We start from the raw sequence: 25,625 nt of genomic DNA on the forward strand, positions 1-25,625 counted from the left end.
AATCCTCGGTTTTATTTATAATTATTATCCATTAATTTTGTTGTTGTTTACCTTTATGTGATTTTTTTTTCATCATGGTTAAAAACTGAGTTAACCTTTTCATTTCATTCATGAGAATAGTAAAAAATTAACATGAAGATAAGTGATAAAAAAGAAAGATTAGAGCTAAGTGATTCTAAAGTACATACCATACATTTTTAAACTTTTCCCTAAAATCATTAGTTTTCAATAGCCACGATTTTTTTATTCCAAACATTTTTTCACTAAAAAGAAAACTCAATATACAATTACAATGATTTTTTCACATCAGCAATTTTGAAGAACAAGAAAAACAACATTTGAGTATTGTGTCAAGAAATTGGTTGTTTTTTTTTCGTGTTACTTGTGATTATAAGATATCACAATCTGATATGTTAATCTTCAGGTTTATTAATTTCCAGCTTAAATTACAATTTCCATAAAGACAAAAAAAAATTCTTACTTTTATTACTTGACACCAGAAAAACATAATGATTTAATGTATTTCATAGCAACATCAGCTTCCAGAAAATATGCAATAAATAGTCAAATCAGTATATAAAAAAAAATTAAAAGAAAAAATATTTATGTAAGTTGATATGGACTATAAATTTTGTTGAGGTAAAAGGCAATCAAATAAAATGTCACATGCTAAGCTTTGGACTTTTTCAGGTCGACCTAAACTGTTAATATAATATAGGTTAAATTATAAATCTGACATTTAGAAAATGTAATTAAAAAATATTATTTTATTGACCTATTTAAAAATAAACCTTAAACATGAAAGCATGAAAATGTCTTTGCAGCGTGATAACTGAGGACCTAGGGGGACGATTCTGACAGCAATTTGACAGCAACCGGAGCAATGGGAAGATATAGGTATTAGAAGCATTAATTTAATACTAAATGTTCAGGCAATGCTGTCGATTAAAAAACAAAACATGACAGAATGTTCAAGCCAAAGTGAAACTCTGAAATATAATCTAAAGAATTATTTCAAGGGTTGTCGCTTCTCCTTTCGCTGCTGATGAGAAAAGTTGCAGCAAATTATTAATACTAGGATACGGGGTCGTATCCTGACCTAAAAAAAAAAAAATACATCAGGATCCGGACGCATATCCTGATGAAAATAAGTGTTGCTGCACTTTTTCTTCTCTGCAGTGACAGAAGAAATATATAACCCTTATTTTAATCCAAAAACTTAAGTTAATAAGTAATGAATTTTGAATGGTTTTATATTATATTTCTCTAACCAATAATATGGTAAATCACCCTGCCATAGTTTACCTTTCTTTTGGGGTCATAATTCAAACACAAGGATCAGTAATGTGAACTTCATATCTATGAAACAGAGAATATCTCCCACCCATTTAAAAACCAAGATGAATTAATAGGAGAGATGAGACAAAAAATAAGAAAGCAATTTGAACCTCAAGCTACACAAAATTCTTTTATGATATCATCAGCTATCAAATACAAACACATACACATATGACTGATGTTACCCAGCTCTTTTTATAACACAAGACCCCTCAACTCTAAATCTATCACAAATGACAGAACCTCCTATACAAAGGTGGGGGTAAAAAAATCTTAATGTTAGTCAAACCCTCACATAAGAGAGATGACAGAATGAATGAAATACCAAAGCAAAACACTATGCTACCATTCTGAAAATATGGAAGGCTCCTATAAAACCAAAAACCTACTCTACACACCACCACAAGGCACACAGCACCACTGTGCAAGTTGGAGAAAAAACCACTGCAAAGGACTTGGGTTGTCCTCCTCCACTGGAGATGGAGTTGGCAGTGGTAGCTCATCGGGCAGATGGCGATGAAATGCATCAACTGCAGCAGCAACACCGTCTTCATTCTCAATCAACTTTGCTATTTCCATTGCTCGAGATTTCACCTGACGATTTACAATCCCATTAACTGTCAATATAATTTTTGGCTAAACCATATTACATATCATTATGATTATAAGTATACAGAAGGAATCAAAAAAGCAGGCCTGGATTGAATGAGTAAGGCCTTTGATAACTACAAATTTAATATCTTCATTCTTGTGATATATAAGAGAGGATGGTAGGAAGGGGATATCTAAATAGAGGGATGAATAGAATTTAAGTTTACCTCTGGCTGGAGCATAAATTTTATGGCATTTGATAAATTCTCAACACTGAGTTGAGATATTGGAATTGGGGCTGGTCCCAACTCTTTCTGATGTATTCTATCTCCCCAAAAGAACTGATCTCCAAAGAATGGAACTATGGTTGTTGGACACTGCAAGTTATGGTATTCATATTAGGAAAAAAAAGCAGCAGCAATAAATTCATTATTTTTATAAGCACCAGAGTCATGTCATTACGAATCCTTGGATTATGGAAAAGAATTTAACTTAGAGAAGATACTATTGAACATTAATTACCCCAGCTTTTAATCCTGTAGCCGTGGTTCCAGCTCCACCATGATGCACCTGCAATTTTGTGCCAAAATATCTTCCAGTTATTTCATGCTCAGATCTGAGTGGACATTCCACGCCAAACCCCTTGCCCCTCTTTCTCTTAGCTTTCTCTTGGAAGAACTTCTCACAACTAAAGTTTGGGTCGTGATATTAGGAAAGAAAGAATCAAAGCCAAAAAGGCTTAAACTAGCAACACGTAAACCACTCTGACACATTCCAAAGCAATTTCTTTCTTTCCCAAATAAACCCACAAGAAAACATGTATTGAAACTCACCACAGCAGAACATTGAGGAAAAAGCCAATCATGAGGGCATTCCTCCAGAAGGAAAACATTGTCAGAAACTTCTTCCACTACATAATGCAAGTGAAACTAATGTCAATTACCTAAAATGCATAGATCAAAACGTATAATTTTTTCAATGCATACCATAAGACATGTTATGAAAAAGGTTTATCAATTCTTCAAGATCATCAAAATTCAGAAGATTCAACAGATAATTTCACTAAATCGAGTTATTAACGGAAAAAAATTTTGATGATGTTAAAGAATGTAATTTATTAGCAAGTGATAACAAGGAAGATTTTACAGGCATGCACTGACACAACATATAGAAAACATATTTAATAGGGTTGGCGTTAAGGCATATGTAAAACAACCATTTCAACCTAAAAGCTTAATTTGTTAGGTCAAGCCACATTAATGGTTTTTATATTTATGTAACACGCCCCCTCACATTAAGCCCATTGGATCACTTAGTCACAAAGGCTCTAATATTATATAAAAGAACAATTCAATTCAAAAGCTTAAGCTATTAGGTGAGGCCACATTAATAGTTTTTATATTTCTCTAACGGTATATGAATAGAAGCTGAAATATTCAAAGAACAAAAGAGCATGACATAGCAGAATGAGAAAATTAATGACATAATTATCAAATGTAAATTTGTCTGGTACATTCTTGTATGCGAATTCATAAAAACTAATCAGAACTAAGAAAACACAAAGCCACTAAAAGCGGGCTATTGGTGAGGGGTTTGGGCGAGGTCATAAGGTCAAACCCCCGTAATAAACAATACATATTTCACTCATTCATTAACATTGACACACAAACAAATAACAGAACATGAAACCAAGTTATAACTTTTTCAGCAGCAATGGGTATTTGACAAAAAAAAAAAAGGAAACAAATGGGTGCAAAAACTTAAAATAGAATACTTACGATTCCCTAGATTGCCCCAGCCCCGGTCAATAATTCCCCGTTGTTCTGTATCCTTTAGTGCCTCCAATATAACATCTGTTGTTCTTTTAGGATCTTCAAGAGGCTAACATAGTAAAACACAACATCTTCATTTAGAGGACTTCAAAAATTCATTTTTAAAAAATTGCCAATAGTGTCAAGGCTTACAAAAAGTATGCCAATCGTGCACAATCATAGATTACCACAATTTAATAATGGTCATAAAAATACTTCTGAAGGAAATTATCTTGATCGTAGTCACATCTGTGCATGAACTAGTTAAGAATGATCCTGATCATCATAAGTACTCTCATATTTGCTATACACAACAAATAAATTAATCTCAATGAAAGAAAAACAAAATTAATCCAATGCAAATTCAAAGATCAAGGACAAGTTTGCTTCAACAAGAGAAACAGGGGATTATTGGGGATTTAGGGATTAACTATCAATAATTTGAGAATAGGATTTGGTTATTAGGATCTTGAGATATCTTATCAGTAGGCTTGATTAGAACTTTAAATCCTATTCTAGATTAGGGTTTCTTGAGTTACAAGTTTAGGTTGTTTGTCTTAGTAGAATTATGGTTATTTGAGTTACCTATAAGGCAGATTATCTTAGGGATTACAGAATTCAGGGCTATTTGACCATTTTGCCCCTCATTAATTAATTAATAACCATTTTGCCCCTGATTCGAAACTACCAATTTGTCCCTTTTTAATCGACTAACTTGAATTTTTAATCGACTAAATGGTTGTTGGGAGATTTAATCGACTAAATCTCCCTACTTAATCGATTAAAAAATCGTACTGACTTGTTTTCCTTCGTTGTCTATTGGGAGATTTAGTCGATTAAATAGGGAGATTTAGTCGATTAAATCTCCCAACAGCCATTTTTGCCTGTTTTGACCATTTAATCGACTAAAAATGCAAGGTAGTCGATTAAAGAGGGGCAGATTGGTAGATAGTTTCGAATCAGGGGCAAAATAGTTATTAATTAATTAATAAGGGGCAAAAGGGTGAAAAACCCCAGAATTCAGCCTCTATTGAATATGAATATTGGGAAATTTGAGTAACCTTTGCTCTTCCCAAAGTATGATTGATTGCAGTTTATATGATGAATAATCGAGCAGTCATTGAGATGAAAGAGTGAAATTAAACTTGTATTACAATCCAAAGTCCAAACATACAATGGACAAAAATACATTGCACCATTCTCAGGCATCATATGTGCCAGGTCTTTAAAGGGAAAAGCAACCTATAAAATCTTGCATGCAAAATCTCATCATGCTTCATTTGCTTGAAATAAAGGCTTGATCCTCCAAGAATGTAATCAACTCTAAGGTTATAAGTGGCAATGAAATCCATAAAATCCAAACAGAAAAATTAAATTTATAGAAAAAATTCTAATCAGAGATAATTTCATAAAAAAAATTATTTGTAGTTTAAGTGAAATAGCCATACCATGCTTCCAAACCCAAAATATAAAGGAGGAGGTCCATTTTGAATCCATCGGACAAAATCTTCTCGGGGTTGATACTTTGATGCAAGGCTCAAGAAACAGTAACCAACAACATCAACTAAAGGGCCCCAGTCTGCAAATTAGTTAAATGTCATTAGTTTTACTAACACATTTGAGACTCTAAGCAAAACTTGTCTACCAAGCATGTAAGGTGGCTACTATTTACTGTCAAGGATCAATTCTTCTAAACACTTAAAGCTGTTAAGTGAAGGACTACAAATGATCTTATATATCTAACAGTAACAAATAGTGATATCATCAACACAAAAAGCTTGCTGCACTTCAAGCATAATACATATGAACTCTCTTTAAGCTTAAACAACTTAAAGAGTTGAGTGGAATCTGATCTGAACAAAGCCTTCCTTGATTAAATTATATATTAATTTGATAAAATCCATTTAATTATTTAATCAGCAGATAATGTTATATACTCACAAATACATCCAACTCAACAGTTACTGTGCATCTGAGCCTGTTCCAGACAGTAACAACTACTGAATTTATCTCCTACTTCATTGGCTTAAATGATAAAATGATTACTCATTTGAAAAGAAGTAAAATAAGGACATCAGATGATGTAACTAATGATTGCATCCTTGTCCATACCACTTGGTTTCGGAACAACATGAGGACTCCACATATAGCCAGTTGGTAAATGAGATATTGATCCGCGGTACATACTAAAATATGCAATAGGAGCAAGCTTCAATTTGCTTTTCCTGAAGTCATTGATAATTCCTCGCATTCCCCACCATGTTAGTAGATCCACAATTATGTAAGACAACTGGAGACAGCGAGGAAATATTGAAACAGGTTTGTTGCTAAGGCAGTCCAGCAATTATATACAAAATTATCAACATCAGATTATAAAATATTGTTTCCGCAAAGTACATACCCAATAACCAGCACTTTGAGGAACACGTGCCAAAGGGTGGGGGAACTCATACGTTGGCCTGCATATTGAAAAAAATATGTAAGTGACCTCAAAAAGGATTTAAAAAAAGCACTGAAGAAGGGATGATAAAAAGAATGTAGCATTTATCTGACTATTTGACTATTTTTATTTTTAAAGCATTTCTGTACTATAAGAATATTACAATTCAAGAATTAGAACATTACTCATATCTTGTTATGAAACCTTATCTTCCTAACATATAAAAAGTTACACAACTGTTATAACAATTTGAACTCACGTCCATGGCATTGTGAAGAAGATGTGAAGGGGCACCCCAAGGGCTTCAGCAACATGCGCATGTCCTGCAAGCCAGAATCACAAGATATAATTCTATCTATTCTATTCTAAAAAAACAAATCTGAGGCAAATTTACAAACAATTATGCAATAAACAAACAAAAATACTCTTCTAAAATGGAAATATTTTTTTCATTAAAAAAAAAAGCTGCATTCAATAATGTTCTTATGAATTCCGGAAACAGATTCTAGGGAAAAAGAATCCATTATTTTTCATGCTTTGAAATTTCAATGTGAAAGCCCCCTGAATTTCATATTTCAAAGTTCGTAGTTACTCTTGGGGTCCCAATTTCCCCTTTTTCCTTTTCTAGTACATGGTTAACACTTTCTGTTTAATATAAATGAGTGCAATATATATGCAAAGGGTATTTAAAAATTAAAAATTAAAAAAAAAAAAAAAAAAAAACTGAAAAGCTAATGATCTGCATATTGACTCATACATTTACTCCATTTTCCTTTTCACTTATTTGTTGTAAACTCTACTTCTCTTTACTTCTATTTATCTCTAATATGTATTACAATATAAAGCATAAGATGAAGATAAAACAGCAATTATTTTCATGCACTGGATAATAATTTATCCATCAGTCTATAGCCAAATTGATCACTTGAAATATCTTAATTTTTCTTTATTTTCTACTTTAACAGTTTATGCTCCTGATCAAAGGATATAAGCCCAATCCCAAATTAATGTTTATAAGCATTGAAAAATTAATTGTGTGTACATGTGCAAAATGCTGTCAATATCAACTAGACAAGTCTGACTCAAATGTGAAGGTAAACCCTTTGAACAGGTATGGTAATATGCCATTACTATTTCAAAAACATGTATATTGTTGAGTGGGTGAGGCTCTGATACTATGTAAAGAACCAATTCAACTCAAAAGCTTAAGCTAGTGGGTGAGGCTACATTAATGACTTTTATATATCTCTAACAACTCCACAAGTACTATAGAGTAGTCATAGGGTTAATGATAGAACCATCAAATGTCATACTTGCAAAGCATGTGATATTATTATCACGTTACAATAAAAGAACTATTTGAAATTAATCATTAAAAAAAAAATCAATCATAAGAAAGGTATGAAAGAAGAAATACACAATACAATAATCTTCTAACCACTCACCATACGCAGGAGGATTGGCAATAATAGCCTGAGCTCTGAAAGGAACACCGGTTTCCAAATCGGGTGCTGTGCATGCCGGAAGAAGGGAATCAATGATGGCCTTCAGCTGCTTCATTTGCATAGATATATCAGCGGGACCAGAAGGGATCAAACCTTTATTCCTTGCCATATCTATTATTGAAATAACTCATTTAGTATATCAGTATAATATATATAATGAAAAGGAGAGAAAATGGAATATTATTAAATCTACAAAAAAAAATAAAGGATTGTTTCAGCATGTTTAGAATCAATCATAATTCTAAAGCTGATATAATCAGTTCCTATCACCAGCTGCTCTTTCGCAGTGGCAACAAGTTTCTATTCACCAAATTGACCAAAACACTACATTTCCCATGTTAGAAGAATAATTGGCTAATGCATTAGGTTGGCTCCAGACTAACAATTGTTTGGGTGCTTAACACTTTAAAGAGAGCAAGTTAAGAGTAGCTGCTCCATATACACAACTAGTGGTGGTGGGTTCGGGATAAGGGTATTTTTGTCTGAAAATTAGTAAATATGGTTAATTGTTGGAATATAATAATACAAGAGGGTTAATTGTTCCAATTGAAAGTAGAAGGTGGTTTTATATAATTTTCCCTAAAATCTTTAAGTTGGCCTTTTCAGAAATCAGTAGGAGAAATTAAGTATATTTGAGCACCATGAGATATCAGTGCCTTCCAGCATATTTTCTGATCCAAACACCAAATTTAATAGGTGAACCAATACAAAGGAGCTAAAAGAGGGTCTTTAGTCAAGTTAAGCACAAAGTAAAAGTAGACTGAAATATGAATTATTAAATATTAATGAAAGTATTACAAAGGAACCTCTTACATCCTGCCAACACACGGGGATCACCACCCAGAGGATAGAAATCTACACCAGCTGACTTTACAAATGTGTCAAAATTAGCATGAGTTGCCAGCCTAACATGATGACCATACTCCTGCAAGTAAATATTATTTCATATATGAATTCGACAAAACTGACTTCTAGGATATAAAATTCATTAATAGTAGTTAAAATCAATACTTTGCATCCTTTTTCAAATAGATCAGCAGTACAAATCTTGTGACAGCAATCAGACAATTAGGACAAGCCTATGGATTTTCAACATAAACAAATAAAGCTAACTAAAAAATACACACAACCAGAATAAGTCCTTGCCAAAAATTAGAAACTTATATCACCAATGACAAACTATCAAGATACCAATACATTACAAACAGTAAAAAGCTTTTTCAGAACTAAGCAAATAAAAGGAAATCTATATATGATGTGAAAAAGTTATCCTAATTTCTCATGTAAGCCTAATATTAAAGTAAAGCACAAGTTAACAATTTTATTCACTTTAATTTTATAAGCATGGTGTCTTGTAGCCTTATCAGTAGAAAGAAGAAGAAACTTGTAACCCTGATACGCTAATTTAAGGAACAGAGTGCAGATGATAAGCAATGTGGAATGAATGTTACCATTGAACATAACTAAAATTATGACCTCAAAACAAGTTCACGTAGTAGATTCCATTAATTAGGGAAAATTAACTCGTACACAGCAAATTACATATGAAGATATTAGGGAGATCTACACCATAAGACAAGCAAATAAGCAATAACAAAAATCACAACGATTTAATCAAACAATTCTCATGTGCACCAAGATGAACTGAATGAAATATTTAAACATGCCTGAAGTCTCTTTGCAATGGCCAGAAAAGGTTGTACGTCGCCTCTAGTTCCAACAACAAGTATGACAATTTGTAACCGTGGAACTGAATTTTTAGATTCAGAAATAAGACTTCCACTCACTGTTGACTCTTCAAAAGATTGGAGCTCTAATAATTCTGCAGCAACAGATGCACTCTTTTCTAGATCAACTTCAACAGTCCCATCATTTTGTATCTTCACTAGGTTAGCAATCAGTTGTCGCTGAGAAGCAAAACAAGAAAGTGTTGTGAACATGCAAATAATTTGGAAAGTCTAATGCATGAATCACAAATACAGACCACAATGCCAAAGCTACAAAGGCACAGCATAACCACGTTTTTCAAATAACCCATCAACATGTCAAGAACCAAAAGATATAAAGGTTATTCTTCAGAAGTAAAGAAGCTCTAAATACTTCATTATGGGCAGGGAAGGGAAACAAGATGAAGATATTAGATATCAAGTATTTGCATATATAGATACAAATACTAGGCCACATCACCCTCAATAAACAAAATGACAAGGCAGCACTTCAACATGAATATGTCCAATACACATAAGAACAAATAGCATTGTCCCACATTTTCATCTTTCATACAAGAATAAACATAACAGCCAAACATATATTAATATCTGGATTCTGGGTATAACTCACTCCAATTAGAATGAAAATACACAAGCAAAAGTTTGAAATTTAAGATCATCCACATACAATAACACTTGCATATACCTTTTGTTGCTCTGACAGCCTGTCCAATATTAGGTCATGCCTTGAGGACCCCCTTTTCTCTGTTATTGATCTATAAAGTATAACCTCCTGGTCAGCTATAAGTGGGTTTCTCTCAGTTCCAACAGGTGCTGTGATGCAATGTTCCAAACCTTCACGAAAAGAATTCAACATACAAAAGATATCAAATTAATCTTTCAACAGAAGCAAGTTAGAAACAACAGTCAATGGGAACAAGACCAATAGCATTTAACCAAGGTAGGAGTTGAGAACACAATTAATTAATTCTAAAAGGAAATAAAGCTATCGAGGTTGAAATAGTTTCGATGAAATTTGGCTTTTAGATTAAAATTTCTGAACCTCAGACAATGAAAACTGTATACTTTGTAAAAATGAAAGTGCCTATTTGGATAAGCACAAAGGCAAGTAACTTAGACTCAACAAAGCAGCGTTAAATGAATAAGGGCTTTCGAAGAAGAGGTTCAATGTAGCAACATTTCTTTTTCTCTAAATTTTGGCATTAATCCTATAGACCTGGGGCATATTTATTAGCTTCATATGATTCTTCATATCTTCCTTTCTCACTAGAGAGGACAAGGTAACTAAGTCCAGAAGAATCTTCTAGAGTGATAAAGTTCCAAATGTCAGAGGTGGAGCTAGGGAGGGGCCAGAAGGGGGCACTTCCACCCTGAATCCTCCTTACCCCTTTGATTATTTTTCCCTTCTCCACTTTTTAACCTATGTTTCTCTTCATGTGGGCTCCTCTCAATATCAGACACTACTCCACTTTCAAGTTAAATCCCTGAGCAAAATAAGCCCCGGGCGCAAAAGAGAAAAAAGAAAAAGAAAAAAAAAACTATTTGAAGTTATTAGTGACTATGCTATGACACACAATAAGGTTTTAGTTCTTAATCCACCTTACTCTTGCACTGTACACAACAGCAATAAAACCTAGAGATCAGAGATTTAGAGTAAACTTAACTGCAAAACTGGCCTTTCAACAACGTATACTGTTCTTACTTCTCAGTTTTTATTCTCAAAAATCACAATTATTAATTGCTAAAGTTTAATCAATAAAGCATTCATCAGATAACAACAGAACCTAATGACTTACTTAACTTACTGAAGACACCATTATTAACATAGTACAATACAACAACAGCAATGCCTATTTCACAGTCATCAACTGCTAAACAAACTTACAGAAGAAACTGACTTAGATAGAGCTAATGAGCACAAACCTCTTTGCCGAGAAGGTGATGACTTCTGTCCCGAATTTCCTATCCAATCCTCAGCATCCTTAGAAGAATTTAAATCAATCTTTTCATCATGAGACTTGATGTCCACTGTCAGTAACTCATCATCATCCATTTTCCTGAGATCTTTCTCTATTTTTTGACTATCAAAACCTACTTCTAATACTTCTCTGGACAGATATTCAATCCCATTACTACCCATCCCCAGAATCAGAACTTTCAATTCTCAGCAATCCATTAATTGGGAAACATTTGCAAACAATAGATAGACAAACACAATCTGAACACAAAAATGAGAAGAAACCCCAATCATCCGCAAGCTCAGAATGACTTGAATAACAACAGTTCTTGGGAATCTGATTCTGAACAGTTGCAATTCCCTTCAACTTTTCTAATATGCGCAAGTACCCAGAAACACATGGTAAGTGGGCCTTGAAAGACCATCACAAAAATTTAATGATCCAAAGCTTTAGTAACTAAATATAATTGACCAACAAGAACAACCACCCACCCACCAGTCATTCAAGCACAAAGAACGTTTGGTAAGCATAAAGTTCAAACCTTTTTTTCAACTCTAACCCAAACTCAATTCAAGAATCAAGGTGTAGTTCACGTTGGTCACAAGAAGAAGAAGTAATTCAAGATTTTCTTCACTGTCTGAAACGGTAGTTGCTTTGGACAAGATTTTCTTCCCTGTCTGAAACATAACAAAATTGAGTTACAAAAACCCAATAGAATCGCGTACGGTGCAACAGGGTGACATTTTTACCACCGCTGTTAATTTTTCATACATATAAAAGGAAACATGCATTTTTTTTGTCATGAAATGAAAGGATGAATTTGCATTTCTTTTCTTCTTGAAAAAGATAAGTAACATTAATTTATATTTTTTTCATGATCTATAAAGTTAATAAATTAAATTATTATAATTATTAAAAGAATTAAATTTATATCATTTATATTTTTATAAATATTACACGGATGGAACGTGGCCGTTTGAAACAAGGTAAAGTGAAAGTCTACTTGACTAGAGATGAAGGTTCTCTATAGTTGTTTTGACTTTTAACTATAGTAAGAAATTCTCAGAGTTAAAAAAAAAAAAAAAAAAAAAAATCATAAAATAATAACACAAAATGTGGTATTGAAAAATATGCATTTTTTGGACGCAAACTGTTACAATGCAATTTGTGATGACAGCTTTGTCGGCTGAAATTGCAACATCCAATCTCCAAGGCTACACCATTAAACTGCAGACAATATTATTATTACAGGATTGCATAGTAAATTAATAATGATAATGATGATGATGGAGCCACTAATATCTCATGCTGTATCTCGAGATTCACGTGTCACTCTGCAAGTTACACCTGGTGGAGTAATCATAATTCATAGCTTATTTCATCCAAAAAAATAAATAAATAATCATAGCTTATAAAGAAAAAACAACGGATAATAATAGTAATGGTATTATTGTTTTAGGCGAGTCGGCCTCGTAATTATCTTCAGAGGTAAGTTGGCCTCAAGTCTTAAAGATCATCAAAGATATATTTGATGAAAATTTTAATTTAATTTTCTCCCCACTTACTCAACTTATATTATCAATTGAATTATAGTCGTTGGGTTTCTTGCTGCAATTTATTTAAGAGTTTAGTTAATATATGTTGGTCATATAATAATACTTATTAATATTTCAAAAAATTATTATTTATTATTTTTATTTTAAAATATGATAATTCATTAAACTATATTAATAACAATTTGTATTTTTTTTTTTTTTTTTTTTGATAACAAGTATATTTTTTTTATATGAACACAGCATACTAATTAAACTCTTGTTTTAAACTTGTATTAATTATTATATGTTGTTACATTTATTATTTTAACAATTGCATTTTTATACTATGTATTTCATATATTTTTTTATTTGAATTTGATTTCTCAAGTGTTTCCATATTTTTTTAGTCTGAGATTAATTCTCAAGACACGAAAAAAAAACTAGTGTAGAAAGTTGTATAAATTAAATCCATAAAAAATATACTAAAATTAACAATATATTAGCTTATTATCCATTAAAAAATTTCAATTTAACAATATATTAAATTAAGCTGTAAAATTAATAAAATAATTTATTATTATTAATTGAAAAAATAATAATAAATGAGTGAGTACTGTAAAATTCTTGAATTATCCATCACAAAAATAAAATAAAACTACAAAACATAAAGTTAATAAGCTTTAATGCACTAACGGGACCAGGGCCAAGCTGGCCGTATAAGCAATGGCCCCTTAAAGATTTGTCCATTTTTCCAAAATGGATCCAAATCCTACACTTTTAGCTTTGAAGAGAAAAAGGTGGTGATTTTAATAGTGTTGGTTAATGGTTTATTCGTATCACTATATTTGGGTGATAATTAAATGTATAGTTTTCATATTATATAATATATTAAACAATAAAATAAAATAAATAATTAAAATTTAATTTAAGTAAAATTTTAAATTAGTATTGAAAATTCATTTTATATAATTTGTAACAGAAAAATTTAATAATAAAAGGATAAATAATAATAATTTATATGTGAGCATTTATTTGTCTCAAAAAAATATGATTTATAATATGATAATAATATAATATAAAATTTGAGAAAAATAAAAAAAATTATGTATATATAAGACCACAAAGAGTCTAAGTGATTTATTTTATAACTACAATGAGTGCAAGAGAAAATTTAAAATCACATGGAATTAAATGATAAATTATTTAAGCATGATGGGCCAAAATGACAAGTTTAAAATCATAGGAGGTTAAATGATAAATTATAAAACTAAAAAAAAAATACTAATCTATAATCATATTACACAAAACAATCTTAATCTGTACGAGGTTCATATTTACATGTCTACCTTCCTAACTCTAATTATGTACATGATCTTTTCATTTCTTTGATGACCAATGCCCTTGCCCGGTTTATTGTTACAAGGCACAAGTACACATGCTCTTCAAGTTCTTCCACTTGTTTCCTGATCCCAACATCACTTTTCTTAAGCTCCTTCACTATTTGCAAAGAGAATTTGTCTTCTTTCCTGTCCAAACAGAATTGCACCATTGCCCTGTTATGCTCAATTTCATCATGAAGCCGAGCTATGAGTCTACTCATTGTATCAAAGTCTCGATTCAATATATAAGTTCCCTTGGCTGCTATATCAAGCTGATCATAAACTTCACTAAGAGACCCACTTCCTGAAATTTTATAGCTTTGAAGCTTCTTCTTAAGATGCTTAAATGGGAAGTTGAGAATTGCTGACCCCATGATTAATGCTACTAGAGTATGTGCTGCTATAACTATGACTGTGACTGCTACTATGCCACAACATGCTGTGACACAAATCCCAGATGTCTTCTTCAAATACTTTGTTAGCTTAATTTTCCTTCCCACCTTTTTTCTCATTGACTTCAGATGGTGCAATACTGATGAGTGCTTATCATTGATGAGCTTGAAGTTGAAATCATTTTTTTTAAGGTTTGACAAGGGGTTATTTGAGAAGATGAATGAGTTGAGCTCAAAGATTATTAGCTCAAAATTTTCTGATGAGTCACCATCCATAATGTCTAGTGCTCTTTGAATGAACTGATAATTAGAGTGAACCTGTTTTATGCTTTTGAGAAGATGACTGCAAATGTGTGAAGCTTCAGCACTAATGTCAAAGTAACTCAGCATAAGGTTTTTGAGTTCTGGTGTCTTTGAAAGGGTTGCTGAATCAATAATGGAAGGTATAGTTTCTTGGTCAGGTTCAAGGAGGATTTCTGAAAATTTATTATGGTTATAATAAATGGAAGGCTGGTTTGAAAGTGATTGAGCTTTATTGAAGAAATCAGCATAGGATCTTGTTCTTAATGCCCTGTAGTACTCCTCATGGAAGTTGATGCTTTTTGGGGCATCCCTACGTTCCTTCACATCTAAAAAGAAAATATAATATGTCACTTAAAATGTTAAATAGAATGTGATAAAGAAACTAATTTCTGAATAAAATGGCATGGAGCATGGTACTAATAAGATAAGAATTGTTAAAAACTATATGATTCAAGGTACAAATACTAACCAGTTCAGGACATTAAATCGATCAGCATAAACATGGTTTGGACTTCGAAATAGGCAAAATCAATTTACTTCTGAAAACGATGTCATCTTTTGCTTTTAAAGACCGTACTGATTACAAAAAACAGAAATATTTTGATCTAGCGCAAAGGCTATCTGTTTCCATTTTGGTGCTACTAGGAAATTTTCTGTTAGTCATAAACAAATAATTAGGAGTTAGGACTCGTTTTCCTTACCTAAACAAGATACCAGACAGTTAATCTTATCAAAAATTCCTTCATTTTTTTCGCTGTTATGACAAAATAAACGGGGCTACCTGATACCAATATATCAAGTTGCCTAGATCTGCATGTATTGAGAAGATAATAGCCAAATGAAAAAAGATGAAGTCATAAGAACATACCTCCTTGTCTGTCCTTCCAAGCTTTTAATTTTGCCAACATCTTGGTTTATCTTATGAGCAAACTTGATGATGCAAAAGCTAAGAAGGGAACTAATATTATATGAACAAACTTGGTTCTTAATCACTTAGAAGGAGATATAGCCATCGAGGGATTTAAAGCCTTAATGCTAAATCAACTCCGAACAGAATTGTCTTCGGTAGAGGTTACCTATATGGTTTATCCAAAAAGAAAGAAAAAGAAAGAGAGAGGCCAAGTAATAACGTAATTTCAAGAGCTCAAATAATTGTAGTCCCTTTTAATAAATAATGGTTATCCATACATATAATAAGGCTAATCAACTTCCTACAAGCTACGTAGTCTGTTATTTGATACATGTTTGCTTATAAAACCTCTCACGGTTACAAAGATTCAAAATTAAGCTTTCTCTATGATATAATTAATCCTATAATCTCATCTACAAGAGGTAGAGATCATAATCGCTTTTCCAAATTATTTGCAAGCTTTATGGCTAAAATTGCTAGAGATTCCTTTTCTGCTGAGAACTCAATTGCATCAAGTAGACTCGTTTAATTTGCTCCCTTCATTCTTTTTATGTCGTGTCCTCATTAGTACTTACATAATTTTGCAAGCTTACACCAATGCTAACCTACATGGTGCATGTATCATGTATGCTGAGATCGATACTTCTTCTAAGGAAGTAACATATATAAAACTTGGGAAAACTATTTCTCATTTAAAAGGATACAAGTTGTGTTCTTTTAGTTTTTTTACTCTATGTATAGTTATAACATGGGGAAAAAAATTCTCTCTCCTCGGTTATATCAACTAACGTGAAAAATGAAAAAAAATAATAATTTTTCATGTTATAACTATGTACTACCAGGAATGCATAGAGTAAAAAATTAAAAGAACACACACTAAATCCATAAAACTTTTATGTGGATTAAATTGTCATTATACCCTTCCTAGTTCCTTATATGTGAATCAATTAGATTTGTTATTACAATCTAAACAAATGTGCATTGCTATAGTGCTATGAATTTCATATAGGACATAATATCTTCCTGCCGTAACATTAAATTAAAAATAACAATTCACAATAGTGATTGCACTTATATTTACATGAGCATTAATATTGATATATACAGCACGCATCATTTTGTAAAAATATCTGTTTATGTTTGGGATTTGTTCTATCTATAAATGAGAAGGAACCTAAAATTATAAGGTCTCCCTCTTGATTGATGCATGCCACATCTCTTGGCAAATCTCTGCCTCAAACTCGGAAATTAATTCAATGGTTTCCCTCTTTTTTCTCTCTCTTCTCATATTAAATTTGATGAGCACGTTAATTTTGCTCCTCAAACTCTATTGCTGAACAGTAGAGTTTTCAAACCTCACAAACAATCTGTTTATTTTCTTATTATTATGCATGCGCATGTGTTCGTCCATATACATATGGCTTCGACACGAAAAATCTTAATTAAATTGATAGTTCAGTAACTTATCATTATCATCATTAATCACATCATATTCAATCAATGGTATATTCCTTTTAAGTTTGAATCTCCCTTTTCTGAATTGATCATCTCATAATCATTGTCGTTACTGAGGGCAATCATATGATGTTGTCACGCATTCGCCAATTGAAACAATCCACAAAGACACGCGTAAAAATAGTATGAGTCACGTTATGCAAGCATAAACCTATATTTGAGAAACCGACAAGTCTTACCTACGTGGCCGAGTAGGTGTCAATTGTCAACATTCTCAAAATGGAAAAGTAACAGAAAGAATGTTATTATGTTACTTGAGATCTTGTCATTCTGAAATATATTCTATGCTAACGTAGCCAAATATTGCTATAGCTAGGGATTAATGTCAAGCTACCTTTTTAAATGAAATTAAGCTTCTTGCTTTTTCCTTAATTTGGGAATTCATGATATTTTTTCTTTTCTTTTTTTCCTGCTCTAAGAAACTTTAATAATGGAAACCTATTTTTTTCCGTTAATCATTGTGGTGGGTTACATAATTGAAGTACTCTTTCTTTTCCCATTAATCATTTCTTTCATTATGGAAGTGAAATCCAATATCCTGTCTTTACATCACTAATTGAAAAAAAAAAAAAAAAAAAAAACTTGTCAATCATTTATTGAGGGCAAATACAGATATCAAAACAAGATCATAAACATTTTATTTTTGCATGAAATTTATCCTCTTATACATTCTTAATTGAATACAATATTTTTCTATAACAATTGATTTTTAATGAGACAAAATTATTGTTTTATTCAATTTTTAATGTATTTAGAAAAACGACCGATTAGAGTTTCATTAATGTTGCCAAAATATATATCAAATTAAACCCACGTACAAAATTTTCTTTTCTTTCTGTTTTGGGTCAAACTTCTTCAACAAAAGAAGAAAATGAGATAGAAAATAAGACAACAGAAAGAAAATATGCGCATCACACGGTCGTGTTGTGCCACTATACGTACAAGGAGGCAACTCACCATCTCACCAGAAAACGACATGAGAGTGAGCCATGCATATATATTATATAGAACTAGAAGCATCCTTTTGGGGCGTTGTAAATAAGTTAAATTGGGCTATACTTAAACTTAAATAGGTTAAGCTGTGTAAAAAAATATACGATCTGACCTGGTCTATTAGCCTGTATAAGCCCAAATTATAAGTATGCTCTGATCTATATTTATAAAATAACAATCTTGGCCTAAGTCTGTTAGCCTATTTAAACTTATTAAATATTCCATGATAAAAAAATTAACTAAATAATATTACTTTATTATTCAAAATTATTAAAATAATAATTTTATTTATTTTATTTAAAATAAATAATATGACATAGGTCGGCCTATAGACTTATAAATTCGACATGTACAAAAAAGCTTATGACCTACTTTTTAAATATTTTTTTAAAAAGCATAGGCATGTTCTATTTGACTATTTGTAATAGGTCAAGTTTAATCTAATATAGGCTAGGACATAGACCTATGTAGGCCAACCTAATTCATTTACACTCGTAGGGCATCCTAAGCAAGTATGGGTTTACTATTTTTATTATTTTATTGCTTTTTGAATTGTTGGGCTGTTTAAATAGTGAATGATTATTTCAATTTCAATTTTTTAAAGTTGTTTTTGTAATATTTATTTAAATCTTGAAATATTTGAATAAAGATAATAAAAAGAGAAGAATTGTTTGTATACACCTATTTGCATGTTTGAAGTAGGTTCTTGAACTCAAATCCTTTATTTTGTTAAAAAAATATGTGTACGTAACATATGCGGGAACAGTGACCAAAATGTCACTGTTCATCAATTTTTTTACATGAATGTCACGCAAACAGTCTTATTTCTCAATCTGCCACGGGGGCAAGTTCGCTACCCGGTGTAGAGAACGCGATTTGCTGACGTGTCACGTTTCTAGTGGACACCAAGTTCGCTACACGGGGTAGCGAACTTGGTTTACCCTATGTAGCGACCTTCAAACCTTTTTTTTTTTAATTTGATACTTGTTATTCACTAGAAATGTGACACGTCAGCAAATCGAGTTCGCTACACCAGATAGCGAACTTGCCCCCATGACAAATTGGAAAATAAGACTATTCACGTGACATTTCGATAAAAAAAATTGATGAAGAGTAATACTTTACACGTACGTGCATCATACTGGGGTTGAGATTTGCTTATTCGTGAAGAGGTCAATTTGTGATGGGGGGTTTTCGGTATATCTAATTCAATGCGCTTGGAATATCCATTCGTTTTCCATGTGTCAAATGTGTAGCATCCTTATCCACATCCACATGCGTGGCTCTTTCTCTTTTGTAACATCATTTTCATTGGTTGGGCTGACAATAACTGCATCAATTTTTATTTTTATTTTGTCTAGTTGTAATTACGTAGTATTTTCGTCAAGTTTCTCGTTTTACTACAATACTTGTCCATGAGCTGAGCACTTTAAAAAGTGAAGAAATAAAAAAATATTAAGTTTGGCAATTATTCAAATTGATCTTACCAGGAAATTAAGCTTTAACTATCATCAACAAAATGTATAATATAAAAAGTTTAAGCACATTCATAAAAATTGTAATTGTTCTCTAATGGTACAAGAAAATATTAATTGAGTAATTTTATCTAACCCATTGATTAACCCAGCCCATTGCACTATAATGTATACACTACTAATATTATTGTGTCATATCTAATCACTAGTTTCTTCGTACTTTGCATACTCATGCTAGGTAAAGGGGTAACTTTGCTTTCAATTGAATGGGTCAATGCAATAATCATTGAGACTGAAGCAATCAAGTAAACTGCAGAAGAAAAATGACTTATATGAATTTGCAGTGGTGGTTGCCATTTTAGTGACAGGACAGAAAAGAAGCCACAGAACGAGCGATTGTGGCCTAAGAAATGTAACTAAAATAATAATGGAATGGGTCCTACATCCGCTTAGGGGGCTAAAAAAATCATTCTATTTTTTTAAATAATAATAATAATAAAAGGTACATGTTTGGTTTATTTTTTAATTTAAAACTATTTTTAAAATAGTTTATAAGAATCACTTTTAAAAATAAAAGAAAAAGTTATTTGATAAAATTGTTCTGGAAATAATTTTAAAAATCAAACAACAAAAAAAAAAATTTTTTTTAAAGTAAGCAAAATGATTTTTAGGTCAATTTAATTAAATTAAATTTAAATTAATTAATTTTTTAAAATATACCAAAAATATATATTTCATTTTGAATCAATTTCATTGAATACTTTATTAATTAATAGAAAACTGTTAACTACATAAAAATATTAGATTTGACCCTTTTCTTTTTGAATAATTTATTTTAAGGTGTCTTTAGAAACTAGAAACTACTAGGTAAATCTCTTATATTGTGTAGCGATGTCTTTCAACCAACAAATCATTCTCCATTTTGAACAAGGGTTTGTTTTTCTGCAATTAATGCAGATAAGTTATCTGCAATAAGTTCAATATGACCTCGTTTTGGGGCAGGAATTATGATGTTTTTGTAATTTTAATTTATTTCAGAGTTATAATAATCTTTATATTTATAATTTTTTAAGATTTCAATTCCAAAACGACGTCGTTTTGAAAATAAATGTAGATAACTTTTCTGCAGTAACTGCAGAAACATTTTTTCCTTTGAATAATTATATTCTGTTTTGCTAATGAAAAAATATATATTCTTTTAAAAGGAAGATTATTTTAGTTAAAATTAGTGTTTTTTATTTAAAATTTAAATTAAAAAATCGGTCATTTTTCCTCTATGATTTTCATTGTATATCACTTTATCTCACTAAAATAACACAATTTTATATCCTTTAAAAGTACAAACACCAATTCCTTTACTAATATATTGATACATGCTAAATTTTAAGGGTAATTTTTTTCTTTGTAACTCTTAGCATCGTTGTTGGTGCCTGGTGGCATGTTTTGAATTTTTACTATAGATTTAAGACTTAAAAGATAAAATAGAGATATCGATTGAAGTCCCAATATTAGCTGAATGGATATCCAAAATTTTAATTCCTTAAGTTCAAAAAATTAATTGATGGTGACATTAAGATTGACAAAGAGAATAATTTCTTTTAGGAAGTTCGTTCCTACTTACTAAACTATATTAAGAGGTTTGAGAATTAGTTATTTTTTTGCCATATGAATTTTTTTCAAAATTCTCAATATTTTCCCCCAAACTCATGTTATCTCCACTAACCCTAAAGCAATGTCGTTTTAAGGTTTGGAGGAATATTTTTTTGTAATTCTTATCTTTATCATTAAATTTGTTTTCTCTTTCGATGGAATTTTCGACGGAATTTCAATGATTTTCGATCAAAAATTTTCGACGGAATCTCTAATTCCGTCGAAAATTTGTTAGCAACGAAGAGATACTCGACGGCTTAATTTCCGTCGAAAATTCCGTCGAAAATGACATTTTCGACGGAATTTTAACCATTTTTGACGGAATTTTTCCGTCGAAAAAAATGCATTTTTTAGTAGTGGACGTTTTGGAATAATTGGAGATAACTTTATCTCCAGTGACGTGAAAAATACTAAACCCTTATATATATATATATATATATATATATATATATATATATATATATATATATATAGATATAGGGATAGGATTCTTTGGTATTTGTGTTAAACTTTTTGACACCAAATACTAACCGTTAATTTTTGTCAATAAATATTGTTTAGTCCATGTCATATTAAATGAAACTAAAATAATAATGGAACGGGTCATACATCACCTTAGGGAGCTAAAAAATAATTATTTTAAAAAAAATATATGGTAATAATAATTATAAAAAAGGGAAAAATTTTATTTATTTTTTAACATTTTGAAGACTATTTTTCAATATAATTTATAAGAATTATTTTTAAAAATAAAAGAAAAAATTCATTTAAATTTTTTTTCTAAAAATAACTTTAAAAGTCAAACAACAACAAAATTAATATAATTTTTTTAAAGTAAGCAAATTATTAATATAAAAAAAATTAAATCATCTTCAATGAATTTCAAATATAAAAATGATTTTTTTATCAATTAAATTAAATTTAAATTATTTTATTTAAAAAAAACCAAAAATATAAATTTCATTTTGAATCAATTTCGTTGAATAATTTATTAACTAATAGAAAACGTTTAACTACGTAAAAATATTAAATGTGATGGTTTTTTTTTGGGTTCACTTTTTCTGCAGTTAATGCAGATAAATTATCTGCAGTAAGCCCAATACGACGTCGTTTTGGAGCGGAAATCATGATATTTTTGTAATTTTAATTTATTTCAGAGTTATAATAGTATTTATATTTATAATATTTAAAGATTTTAATACCAAAACGATGTCATTTTGGGAATAAATGCAGATAACTTATCTGCAATAACTGCAGAAATATTTTTCCCTTTTTTTTTTGAATAATTCATTTTAAGGTATCTTTAAAAACTACTAGGTAAATCTCTTAGTATCTACTATTTAGTAACGATATTTTTCAACCAACAAATCATTTTGCTCCATTCTCCATTTTGAAAAATTATATTTTGTTTTGCTAATAGATTGATGGGAAATATTACTCTCCTTTTACATAAGAATATTTCTCTCCTACTCTCTCACTTCGATTTTCGCACCTCACTTTTTCCTTTTTTTTTTCTTTTTTTTATAATGGTGGGACTCACCCATTTTATCTCTACAACATAAGATACATATCTTATGTTGAAGGAGAATAATAAAACCATAGATTGATACATGCAAAATTTTAAGAGTAGTTTTTTTCTTTGTAACTCTTAGGGTGTGCATGACAACCTTTCCGGAATGAGTTTTTTTTTAATTTTTGTTCTCGGGAACAAAAAAGGATGAGAATTGCGTTTGATAAAACCAGTTTATTTTTTTGTTCCCGGGATGAACCGATTTTATTTTTGTGCTGGGGAACAAAAAAAAATAAAAAAAAATTCTGCTTCTCTATTTCCGGCCACAAAAAGAGAATCAATTTTCTCTCACACTCGTACGACTCTGTACCCGCTCACACACCAACACCAAACCATCACTGCTTTCAACCATATCATGGGACGACAAATCCCTCCCTTCACACAGAAGTTGCAAATTTTGGGATTTTTGAAATTGGGGTTAGGGTTCTTGAAGGATTACACGTCTAAAACAAATTTATTCATCTTATTATATTGCAGTCCGTTGAAAAGTGCAGTCTGTTGAAATAAAAATAATTTAATATAGTGAATTATTTTATAGCTCGACCTTGGATCTGGAGGGAGCTCGACCTTGGATCTGGAAAAGTGCAGTCCATCTTCATAGGATTTTTATTTTTTATAGCTCACAAATTTTAAATCCATTATAGAACAAAAATAAAAAGAAAAATAAAGAAGAAGAAGACGAAGACAGAAAGAAGAATGATTTTAAATCCAATGAAAACATAAAGACAGAAAGACGAAGACAGACGGAAAGAAGAATGATTTTTTATAGCTCACAAATTTTAAATCCATTCTTCATAGGATTTTTAATTTGAAAGAAGAAGACGAAGACAGAAAGAAAAAAAACAGAAAAAGAAAAAAATGTTATCAAACGTAATTCTGATTCTTCGAACAAAAATAAAATATATTAACAAACGTAATTATGATTCTCATAATTGTTTCGAGGCACAGAAATAAAAAAGAATCATTTCTTTTCAGAAACAGTGCCAGGAAATAGAATGATTGTCATGCGCAGGCTTAGGGTGTGCATGACAACCTTCCCAGAATCAATTCTTTTTTAATTTCTGTTCCCGAGAACAGAAATGGATAAGAAACTCATTTGGAAAAATCGGTTATTTTTTTGTTCCGGGGATGAACCGGTTTAATTTTTATGCTGGGGAACAAAAAAAAAAGAATCACAAAATTTCTGCTTTTTTGTTTCCAGACATAAAATGAGAAACACTTATCTCTCTCAATCACTCTCCACCATCGTACCACTGATGTCATCGTCACCACCACGGTGCCACCACCACCTCCACCTATCACCACCACAACTACCGTCGCCACCACCACCACCACCACCACCACCACTATCACCGTCACTATCGCCATCAACCACCACCACCATCACCGCAACCATTGCCGCCGTCACCGCCACCATCCCATCACACGCCACTGCCACCACCCTCATCGCCATCACTACCACCACCACGACGCCACCACTACTATCACCACCACGTCACCAATCACCACTATTATTGTCACAGCCACTACCGTCACCACCGCCATCGTCGCCGCCGCCGCCACCAACCACCACCACAATTGTCACAGCCATTACCGTCACCACAACCACCATCACCACCATTACACCACCCCCGCCACTACCACCACCACGCCATTGTCACCACTACCGCCACCACCACTGTCACCTACTACCGTCACTGCCACCACCACCACCATGATGCCTTCACAACCACCACCACCATGCCACTGCTACCATTATTGTCGCCACCAACCACCATACCTACTACTATTGTCGCAATCATTGCCGTCACCTCGATCACCACCATCCCCACTACTATCACCGTCGTCGCCACCATTACCACCGCCATCGTCGCATCCAGTATCGTCACAACCACCACCACTATCTTCACCACGTCATTGTTGCCACCAATACCGTACCGTCGCCGCCACCGCCACCACAACCACACCATGTGGAAAGTAAAGTGATGATCCATAGTTTTTTATATTTAATTAGAATTATTTTTTATTATATTATTTGTTGTGTTATCAAACACAATTCTTATTCTCGGAATAAAAATAGAACATTTTATCAAACACATTTTTTTCTCAGAAACTGTTCCATGGCACAGAAATAAAAAAGAATTGTTTCTTTTCAGAAACAGTGCTAGGAAATAGAATGGTTGTCATGCACACCCTTAGCATCTTTGGTGGCATGTTTTGAATTTTTACTTTAGATTTAAGACTTAAAAGATAAAATGGAGATCTTGATTGAAGTCCCAATATTAACTGAATGGATATCCAAAATTTTAATTTATATTATGTTGAAAAATTAATTGATGGTGACATTAAGAGTGAAAAAGGGAAGAAGTTCTTTTAGGAAGCTCATTTCTAGTTACTAAATTACATTAAGAGGTTTGAGAATTAGTTATCTTTTTGCAATATGATTTTTTTTCTTTCAAAATTCTCTATATTTTCCCCCAAATTTTAAAATAATATCATTTTTAAAACGAGAAATACTAAACTCATATAT

General features: G+C 31.6%; 2 protein-coding genes across 2 annotated transcripts; both read right to left on the reverse strand.

The window, feature by feature from the left end:
• Positions 1–1,459: 1,459 nt before the first annotated feature.
• LOC133290970 (sterol 3-beta-glucosyltransferase UGT80B1) lies at positions 1,460–12,041 on the reverse strand. Its single transcript, XM_061489129.1, has 14 exons — positions 11,339–12,041; positions 10,101–10,249; positions 9,353–9,592; positions 8,499–8,610; positions 7,626–7,796; positions 6,440–6,503; positions 6,142–6,199; positions 5,853–6,030; positions 5,189–5,319; positions 3,708–3,810; positions 2,763–2,839; positions 2,452–2,499; positions 2,157–2,306; positions 1,460–1,932 (listed from the first exon to the last, which is right to left on the reverse strand). Exons 1-14 carry the CDS (start codon positions 11,553–11,555, stop codon positions 1,729–1,731), a joined length of 1,902 nt encoding a protein of 633 aa, XP_061345113.1. The 5' UTR covers positions 11,556–12,041; the 3' UTR covers positions 1,460–1,728.
• On the reverse strand, positions 11,928–25,089 carry LOC133290979 (UPF0496 protein At1g20180-like). Its single transcript, XM_061489138.1, has 3 exons — positions 24,876–25,089; positions 14,302–15,308; positions 11,928–12,050 (listed from the first exon to the last, which is right to left on the reverse strand). The coding sequence occupies exons 1-3, from the start codon at positions 25,087–25,089 to the stop codon at positions 11,928–11,930; spliced, it is 1,344 nt and encodes a 447-aa protein (XP_061345122.1).
• Between the last annotated feature and the right edge of the window lie 536 nt (positions 25,090–25,625).

This window comes from Gastrolobium bilobum, unplaced genomic scaffold (genome assembly GCF_033153095.1).
Source record: "Gastrolobium bilobum isolate Gb01-03AN ecotype WA unplaced genomic scaffold, APGP_CSIRO_Gbil_v1 utg8260, whole genome shotgun sequence".
Classification (NCBI taxonomy): Eukaryota; Viridiplantae; Streptophyta; class Magnoliopsida; order Fabales; family Fabaceae; genus Gastrolobium; species Gastrolobium bilobum.

Excerpts from the sequence above, each read along its gene's own strand:
- LOC133290970 (XM_061489129.1), bottom strand. The coding sequence starts at position 11,555 with ATGGGTAGTAATGGGATTGAATATCTGTCCAGAGAAGTATTAGAAGTA. Across the intron at positions 7,797-8,498 it reads TCCCCGTGTGTTGGCAGGAT|ATATGGCAAGGAATAAAGGT; the intron begins GTAAGAGGTTCC and ends TTTCAATAATAG. Across the intron at positions 2,840-3,707 it reads CTGGGGCAATCTAGGGAATC|TGGAAGAAGTTTCTGACAAT; the intron begins GTAAGTATTCTA and ends TGCATTATGTAG.
- LOC133290979 (XM_061489138.1), bottom strand. The coding sequence starts at position 25,089 with ATGGATCATCACTTTACTTTCCACATGGTGTGGTTGTGGTGGCGGTGG. Across the intron at positions 15,309-24,875 it reads GATTGCGACAATAGTAGTAG|ATGTGAAGGAACGTAGGGAT; the intron begins GTATGGTGGTTG and ends TTTTCTTTTTAG. Across the intron at positions 12,051-14,301 it reads TAAACCGGGCAAGGGCATTG|ACAGGGAAGAAAATCTTGTC; the intron begins GTCATCAAAGAA and ends GTTATGTTTCAG.